This window comes from Mustela lutreola, chromosome X (assembly GCF_030435805.1).
Source record: "Mustela lutreola isolate mMusLut2 chromosome X, mMusLut2.pri, whole genome shotgun sequence".
NCBI classification, from domain to species: Eukaryota; Metazoa; Chordata; class Mammalia; order Carnivora; family Mustelidae; genus Mustela; species Mustela lutreola.
This window is the reverse complement of record NC_081308.1, coordinates 93,501,641-93,511,332: the sequence shown is the minus strand read 5'-3', so window position 1 is coordinate 93,511,332 and position 9,692 is coordinate 93,501,641. Positions and strand designations below refer to the sequence as shown.

Genomic DNA, 9,692 nt, shown 5'->3' with positions numbered 1-9,692 from the left:
GCAAGATCCAACTATTTATTTGCTGCCTAAAATAAATGTCCTTCAAATATATAGAGAGGGGAACGCCTGGGTGGCTCAGTCTGTTAAGTGGCTTCCTTGGGCTCAGGTCATGATTCCACAGTCCTGGGATGGAGTCCCACATTGGGCTCCCTGCTCAGTGGGAAGCCTGCTTCTTCCTCTACCTCTGTCTGCTCCTCCCTTGCTTGTGTTCTCTCTCTCTCTCTCTATCCGGCAAATAAATAAGTAAAATCTTTAAGAATATATATACATATATATAGAGAGAGAGAACAAGATTAAAAGTAAAGTGACTGGAAAAAGACCATGCTAACACTAACACAAAGAAGGCTGGATGGCTACATTGTTATCAATGTAGATTTCAGAGCAAAGGTTATTAACAGTTTCTTTACCATATTACCATTATCATAATGATAAAGGGATCATTTCATCAACAGGATGAAAAAATCATAAATATTTATGCACTTAGTAACAGATCTTGAAAATAGATGAAGCAAAATGACAGTCACAAGGAAAAAAGGCATAACACATTGTCTTGTGCCCATGGCTGCTTCTGCTAGCTCAGAGAGGTCAGGAAAAATACATTGCTTTCTCAGACTAAAAGAAGGATGTGTTTATGAGAATGGTTTTAGGCTCTTATCTCTTTCCTCTCCGTCGGGGGAGCTCTGTGTGCTTCTGCTTGCCTTAAGATGGGCAACAGTTGCATATCTGAAAGTACACAGTCAACTTTAAGAACATATTCAAACCTAGTAATCTCAAAGTCTGCTTTGCTACTCTACCGATTACCAAAAACTAAGTAGGGCCCTATTTTAGTCTAGATGTTTTCCAGCTTATCTTTAACATTTACCGCCTCTCTAATATGATAAATAACCACATACAGCTTGGCCCACTTGGCTCGATGTTTGTTCATCTGATTCCCAGCCTAAATTTCTGCTGAAGGGAGCCAAATAAGGAAAGCTGCTACACGTGAAACATGACCAATGGAGGTTATAGTTAGTGAACTCAAGTTGCTTCTCTGTGTGTTTAGTGTATATTAATGTAAATGAAAAATGACAAACTTTCCTGTTGGAACTACAAAGAAATTTTCCCCTCCACGGAGTGTGTTGTGCATTGTCTATAATAGAAGATAGATGGTATCTGCATAGTCTGAGGTCTACATAACAATCAAGACACACTGGTTCCTTCTTGAATAGTAGTAGTGCTGCAGAGTTCTCAGACTAGGGCATTCAAATTCCAGGAGCTTGTCTGGATTCAAGAGTCCCGAAGAAGCTCAAGTGAGGTAGGCATCAGGCCAGACTCACAAGGTTTTCTTTAGCTGCGGAGGCTTAGACCAGACCAACAAGAGTATCCTAAAATACAGCGAATTCACTGTAAGTCCCTTATGTCCCAGGTCTAATTCTAAGGGACCTCAGTCGCCGTGAAAAACACTGATCCGTAACTGGGAACAGCTTCCCAAAGCATGTAGTTCATTACTTCTCATGCGACAGAGACTCCTGTAGTGCCAAGAGTCTCCATCACACAGGATTCTGATTTTTTTTTTTGATACAGGCATTTTTCAGGACTAGAAGGTGATGATTAGGTTTTGAGTGGAAAAGAACTTAATAACTTGTTTGGTAACCTTGGGATAGTCACATAACCCTTGTAAGGCTTGGCTTCTGCATCTGTAGATGGAGACTAATCCTTGCACTGTTGGAATACATCAGGGTTGCTGAGGCTCAGATGACATAATGTGTGGTGAATTACATTTTAATGAGAACTATATAAATGTAAGGTATTACTTTTGTTGCTATTGAGGTATCAGATATAGTCTTCCTTAGAGCCCAAACAAGGGTCAAATGATTGTGTCAGAGAGGGACAAAGATCTGACAACTGGTTTACTGTTGTGGCTTGTGATAAACTGGCAATAGCAAGCACTTTATTGGCCTTGAGGAAATCAACCAGAAAGCAATTTTACTTCAAAATTAAGTATGGTCTTTAAAAAGTCACCTCTTGGTAGGCTCTATCTGGACCTGGTTGAAATTAGTGAGTAATCTGACTGCCTTTGGCTTTAGAGTTGGTCCCATCTTCTGTAATCTCCAGTCTAAACATTCCCTCTTGTACCCTTGATGAACAGAAGGGAAGCAGATCTGAAGTGCTTCTGTGGGCTCACCTGTCATAGAGGTTCTTGAGGCTAGAAACCACTTATTTTAGGTGGTTTAAATTGTTTATTTCTTGGCCTAGTAACACCTAGGGTGCTTTTATTGACTGCAGACATGTAAAACTGGCTTGGCAAATTTCTCTGGTGGACATAGCACCACCAGGAATTTTCTTTCTGGAGCTTTCAAAGATCAGTTAACAGTGCTTAGGATCTTGTCTGCCAGTTGGGCAACTAAGATTCTTCATTTTGGAGTAGGATGGAGCAAGGCAAATAACCACCTAGGGGGAAGTTAAAATGTATGTTTTGTTTTGTTTTGTTTTGTTTTAAGAGATTCAGTGGAGCAATATTTAGAAAAGTAACTAAATAATTTAGGGCCATAATGAACATATTTTGTCTCATTTGTTTCACCCTAATAACCTTGGAATGCAGCTTCCAAAAAAGCTTGGTAAGCTAGGTCTTAGATTAAGTAATGTTAATTCACATTTCTGTTGGTCAATCCCTCAGTTCAAAGTGGAAGATGCTACTCATGCATGCCAGTTTTACCAATCCATGCTCATTTTCCCACGTATAGAATAGAGCACCTCCACCAGATTTTAGAGACTAGAAGCACTTGTGCATTTGTCAGAGTATCAATAGTGAAAAGACAAGGCACTAAATTAGGATAATCTGAGGAACGTTTAATTAGAAAGATACAGGTTGGAAAAAAAAAAAAAGAAAGATACAGGTGGTGTGTAGGAGAACCACAAAAGGAATCCAGGACTAGCAGCATAGCAGCAGCAGACTTATCATAAATAGACCTGAAGAAATGAGAAGAAATTGGTGACTGGAACCAGAATGGTAAATAATTTCGAAGAGCAGATCATCTTGAGAGGAGCAGGGACATTCAACTGAAGAGCACAAGCCGACCTGAGGTCACTACATGTGCCCCATGAAAATAAATACCCTAACATCAGTCTTGTCCTTTGCTCTTCTATCCTGCAGGGTATCCCATTGGCTGAACTCAACCAAAAGCCAGAGGGCACAGGAACCCTCTGGGCACAGAAAGTAGGGCAAAGAATGCCATGAGAATCTGGAAAACAAAAGAGAAAATGTCATAATGTCAACAATTTGTCATCTCATTAGATCATACGTTGGGCACACAATTCACTACATAGAGAAATAGAGGCAAGGTTACATACGTGTGATCTTAGCTTGTCCACGAGTTAGGGAATGGCTTGGTGAGCCAGCTTCCCCAGGATAGCTAGTGCTGGCAAAATGTCTCATGATCTATTCCAGTCTAACTTAGAATTAGTAAGATTTGATAGTCAGGATGGAAAAGCATACCTCTTCTTAGGAGTATATATTATAATGACTATCCTTCTTGGTTGAGTTGATTTTGGATTGCTATCTGTCATGGTGCTATACAGCTAATAAATATCTAATGAACGTTTGTTGTCGTCGAACTTGGAAGACAGGCCTATCTGGATTTATTATTTCAGTGTCCCAACTTATGAGTACTTCCACCATATAAACCTTCCAAATATCCTGAATGTACTCCAGAAACCACTGCTTTAAAATAAATGATGTATGATTTATAAATATTATTCAGTTGATCCCTAGCTGCCTAGCTGCCTAGGGATGAGGGTGTTTGTATAGTGCAGCATGAGAACAGAACTTCTCTGCTAAAGAAGCCAACTGAAGTGTTGGCCAAAAAAAGTGATTGCACTTTGCTTCTGTGTTGAGAGGCATGGGACGTACTACCAGAGCCAATTCCTAATCAGGCTCTTAAGAAAATCTTTCATAGCAAAGCTGTCCCTTCTTTTGAATGCAGACATTGGGAAACTGGGCCACCTCTTAAAATACTTGTTGATCTTTATGAGGAAGAAAGAATACATGAAGCTTGAAACAAGAATCTGGAGGGAGAGCTTCAAAGGACTTCACCACCATCATCAACAATGAGCTCAACAAATCACTACACATGCTTATTTATTTTTATAGGCAATAGTGCCCTCTTGTGATTAACATATGAATAACCCTTCTGATGGCTTGGTATAACCAGTGAGTTTTCAATTAACCATGCCAATCGAGGCAAAGAACTTCATAGACACCACAAGAAATAAAGGGTTCTTCAAATTTGGCCAAATGAGAAAATACACTGTACAATCACAGAATGTCCAATGGTACCTCTTTGGGAGCTTGGAAGTGATGAGCGTAACACCAACCATATGTATATCACTCGGTTTGTAGATGTAGTGACTACTTGTATCTGGTTAAGGAAGAATAGCTTATCCGTTGCCTGCATATGTGGGAAAACCATTAGGCATGTATGACTATAAAACTCACTATAGGTAACTACTAGAGCAATTAACATCAGAATAATCTTGCATTATTCAGTGGCAAGGGAGGGTCAACAACATTAAGGTCCTAGAATTAATTGAATTCATGTACTTTAAACAACAAAGCAGGACTGGGGATAGCTGGGGGGTTAAGAAACACATAGACTACATTACATGCAACCATTAAAATGTTAGGTTCTTTCTGAGGCAACGTTTTCAACCAGATAAAAGGAGAGGGAAAGCAACAAACAGCAAAATCTCTGAAATTAGTGCTTGCAACTGTAACCCAAGGAACAACCTTTAGGTGTATGCAATATCATGTTTTCATTTAAAATTACCCATTAGTGTTTTCATTCACATGGTTATATGGAAAAATGAAGCTAGAATTTACATGTGGCTAGCCTTGAAATCAACAGTATTATTAAGTAGTTCCCATTCTTTAGAATCTAACTTCTACAACTATGGACTCTAAGCTTTAGCTTTTGCATGGGTTCATATGAGGGTCTCAAATTCTCAAACTTGTTTTGGTTGTTTCATATTTTAATTGAAATACAGATTTTATTATAGAGGCTTTTAATGCCTCTTCCTTTTAGCAAGTTCTCAACTATAGAGCTACATGTGTACATTCTTATTCATCAGGAATATTAACTCACTAATCTATTTTTAACATTATTAATGAAGTCTTCCCTAAATAGAAAGTAGTTCTTCCTTTCTCAGCCATCGCCATCAATACAATATTGTTAATACATTTTTATTGTAAAAGTACTTTCCAATGGGTTGTTATGTTTATTAGAAAAAGTTTACATTACTCCATGTCTTCTATCAGCTATGAGTGATCAAAATCTGCAGAAACCTCTTTGGAACTGCTCTAAATGATTCTCCGAGAAGGGACTATTTGTTGATGTGAAGATGTGTAATCCATCTGTAAATGAGCAGATTTTTACACATAGTCTGAAGAGATATACAACAATCCATTCTTACAACATAGGATATCTTTAATTAAATCGATATTGGTGAGTTAAAAAACATGAAGTGAAAAGAAGACAACTAGGGAAATAAGGTATTCTATGGCTATTTATAATAAAATGTTTAAAATTAAAAAAGAGGAAGAAACATTAATTGGCTTTGTAACTGAAGAGAGAAGACTAACCAAGAGATCACAGGAAAATAATTCTTACAGAAGAAGCACAGGGAACAAATCATCATCTTTTGCATATTTTTGTTTCTCAAAATTATTTGGCAGGACTTGGCCTAGTTAGGGATGAGCAAAAACAAGATGTAAGAAAAATTTAAAAAGAGGGCATCTAGTACTAAGAATCTTGAAGAATACAGCAAAACAGAAAATGTTCTATTAGATATTATAACTTGGTATGTAACATGAACATTTAAAATTCTGATTAAAGTGACTAAAATGACCTATATTTTTTTAAAAAAAGTCAAATAAGAATTTAGGGGATAGAACTCAAAATAAATTTACTCTTAGTAGTAATTTGATGTGAGAATATAAATTCTTTCAGTTTGGTAAACATGGATACAAAATCCTGTTGTCTGTATTCTACATTTGCATAGGTTGTCTATAAAGAGTGATACATGTCAGGTCACATCGAAATGAGTCAATACTTTGAGCAAAAAGGCTGTTTACACAATATACACATTCTTTACTTACAGAGCAAAATAAGATTAACACTTTTACATTAAAAACCTGGGATACAGTAGGATTAGTAGCACCATGAAAAATAATTCTTCCCCCAAATTGCAGTCTTTTATTTTACTCAGTGTGATTCTTATCTTTATTTAACTTTTAACATACTGTTTTAAGTTACTGGGCAAAATATATAATCTTCATCTTATAATCCTGGGGAAAGTCATTCTGGACCCAAGAAGTAAATTCCTTTATTCATTCATAGAAAACTAATAGAGACCTTGCTCTGGCACGTTGTTGAGGTACATCTGTATCTTCATGGTTACTAGTCAGCATGTTCTCTTGGTCATATATAGTAGCACCATTGGTGGCAGCAGTGGTAAAGTTGGGAGGAGTGAGACGTTGCATCATGGGAATTTATATATATATATATATCTCACATTTAAAAACACAAGGAATTCTTCAAAATGTTATGTCCTCTTCATGCACACTTGACATCGGCTAATACGTGTCCTCAAGTCTCCTGCTTTCAGTGTTTCTGACTGAGGTTTGCTAGGAGATAAGAAACAAGACAATCAAATTAGCCTTCTCTAGTTTTTCAATTCTATTATTGGTTCAGATTCATACCCAAACATCCTATATTTGCTTAAGTAGCTCTCCTATGACTTAATCACTAACTTTTGAGCAATGTGATCTAGTGCAGTAACTGGTATGGCCGAGGAGCCATTAGTTACCGCGAGGAGCCATATAGTTATTTTTGTGACTCTTCTCTCTACCACTATTTCCTCTATTTGTCTCTCCCTCTTTATCTCTTATACATTTTTCTAACAGTCCTAGAATAAGGGAGATCTGAGCAACTGATGATGAATAAATGATAAAACATATGCATATGAAATGCAAAAAGATAATTGTAAGAAAAATATCAACTAATGATAACTCAAAAGAAGCAATATATAAAAATTAATTTAAACAAAAAAAATCTAATTTAAAGGACCTACCAAGACTGAAGTATCCTGAAGTACAAATACTAAATGTGGTCTTACTCATTCAGACACTTGGATGAGAGCATTGAGAACATCCTGGGAAAGGGACGCCTTCATGACTCAGTTGGTTAAATGTCCAACTCTTGATTTCACCTCAGGTCATGATTTCGAGGTTGTGAAGATCAAGTCTTCATCAGGCTCCATGCTAGGCATGGAGCCTGCCTAAGATTCTCTTTCTCTCCCCCTTCTTCTCCCCACTCCTGTCTCATGCTCTCTCTCTATCTCTCAGAAGAAAAGAAAAGAAAAGAAAAGAAAAAAAAAAGAAAAGAAAAGAAAAGAAAAGAAGAGAAGAGAAGAGAAGAGAATAGAAAAGAAAAGGAGAGAAGAGGAAAGATAAGATCCTGGGCAAAGAGATCACTGGACTGAGGCAGGGATCATAGATCACAGCTTCAGTCTTCAATTCCTGGGTAGCCTCTGTCTAGTTGAGCAGCTCAGTTATTGTTGAGCAGGTTTGAAAGTTTATAACCTTTTTTTGCTTTGTGTTTGCTACTGAAGGATTACTACTACCTAGCCATCTGAAAGCACACATACCTAACATAAGCCAAGTCTGTTTTTCTGTCCTGAGTCAGGTATATGAAAAGAACAAGCACAAACGAAAAATGCAGTCCACTAAATCTTCAACATGTGTTGGTTATAAACAATCCATGAATTGCTTCTCTCTTCCCTCGTACTTTTGAAGGAAGTGCCTTACCTGAACATGTCTGACACATCTACAGTTGCTAGCCAAAAGCTGTAGGAATTGGCATAGTAGTTGCAAGTACCCCGCCCATGACATTCAATGAAGGGAGCTGAACGAAACTCTTCCAAGCAGGAACCGGGGGAGGCCAAGGCTTGACCTGAGCCCTCTGCTCCTGCGCTTGTATGCTAGAAAAGATAAGGAAAAATGTGCCACTCATACCTTAGTGAATACCTAATGATATGTGCTAAATATGACCCCAAATTCAAATCCAGCGAAGGATCTAGGGCAAGAAATAATAGAATGGTATCGACACCAAGGGTACTCTACAGAAGCAACAGGCAGATTATGAAAATATATTCCAGAAAATATGTGAAGGGAAACACAATATTTGGACAGAAGTTATTTGAAGTTCAAGCTTTTTACTATGCAAATGGCAGGGATTCACTGTATTAGGAAGATAGATATGATGGGCAGTTAGGTACAATGACAAAGGCAAGGAAGAGTATTTCATACCATCATGAAGGAGTAGCCAATCCAGAGAGAATCCCATCCCTGAGGACAATGGGGAATCTGGATGGTCTGACTGTGAACTGCAATCACCACGGCTGGAGCTTCACATACTGCACATCTGGTAAGGGAAAGTGAGGGGAACACAATCTGCACACTAAGTATGTGGGAACTAGCAATCCCTCTTCTTTCAAAGCTTTCTTGGTATAGATGCCCATTAAGGTGTCTTCTGTGCTCACAAAAGCAGGAGAAAAATGCACTTCAAGAGTTGCTTTTTCATAAGCCCTATCTCCCAATATACTTAATAAATTTATAAATGACAACTGTAAGCCTTATTTAAATAAACTCCAAAACCACTGCTATAGCGTTTGCATTTTCCATTCTGCCTTAAATTTGTATTCATACTTGCTATAGTCGATGTCATAATTGCTGTAAGAGTTTGCCTTCGTGTACTGCACATACTACTTGGGCTGTCAAAATGCCTAACTGGATGGTAGACATTTAGTAATGCTGAAACTGTGGTAAGAACAATGTCTGGTGAACTGGAAAAGACAAGAAACAGATACTTCCTCAAACCCCACCCATTATTTTTGCTCCAAAGGATATTTATTAACCATTTGTCTATATCTAGAGAAATATAGCATTTCCAGAATGCTGGGCAGCTACCCAGGCACATGGAGATGTGGCTTAAATCTATAAAATTAAGTAATGCAGCAACACAGTAAATATGTTGCCAAGTCTACCAAATCTTTAATAAATATCATGAAGGGACCTTCTGACATATGACTGAACCAATTTGGTGAATTTTTCTACAAAAGAAAAATAATAAAATATAAGATATAAAAATAAAATAAATAAAAAATAAAATAATACCTTTAAAGGACCATTTATTCCCAAGAGTTGGGACTGACAAAAATCACAAAAAATAAATTCCCCCCAAATCTGGGCAAATGTACTAAAAAGAGCACCATGAATTTCCTACTAAGAGATACTTAACTAGGTTTAACTTTTATATTCAATGTCAAATAAACTAGACTTTCCAATGATTCATCCTTTATGGTTAGTAGACTCCTAAATCAATTGGGCCATTATCAGAATGAAAATGACAGTATCTCAAAGGCCTAGGAGATTGAGTTAGACTAGAGTTCTAATGTGGCAAAACTCTAGGAAGTCTATACTAATGGTACATCTCTCCTGTTACTCATGCTCCAAACTTCAGCTATCACTCCCTCTGTCCCATAACTTATCAACAACTAAATCCTATCTATTGTATTAAAGTGATACATGTCCCCCACTGCCAATCCATTCCTATCAGGACTACGGCAATAGCTTCAATCTAACTGGTCTCTCTATT

The 9,692-nt window shown here is 37.5% G+C and overlaps 1 protein-coding gene across 1 annotated transcript in view; it reads right to left on the bottom strand.

Moving 5' to 3' along the window:
- Nucleotides 1-5,441: 5,441 nt before the first annotated feature.
- Nucleotides 5,442-9,692, bottom strand: part of COL4A5 (collagen type IV alpha 5 chain) — a 253,144-nt gene continuing 248,893 nt past the window's right edge. Inside the window, exons 49-51 of the mRNA XM_059158581.1 lie at nucleotides 8,345-8,459; nucleotides 7,844-8,016; nucleotides 5,442-6,661 (exon numbers count right to left, since the gene is read on the bottom strand). Coding sequence (XP_059014564.1) covers nucleotides 6,580-6,661; nucleotides 7,844-8,016; nucleotides 8,345-8,459 — 370 coding nt within the window. The 3' untranslated portion in view covers nucleotides 5,442-6,579. The remainder of the gene's footprint in view (nucleotides 6,662-7,843; nucleotides 8,017-8,344; nucleotides 8,460-9,692) is intronic.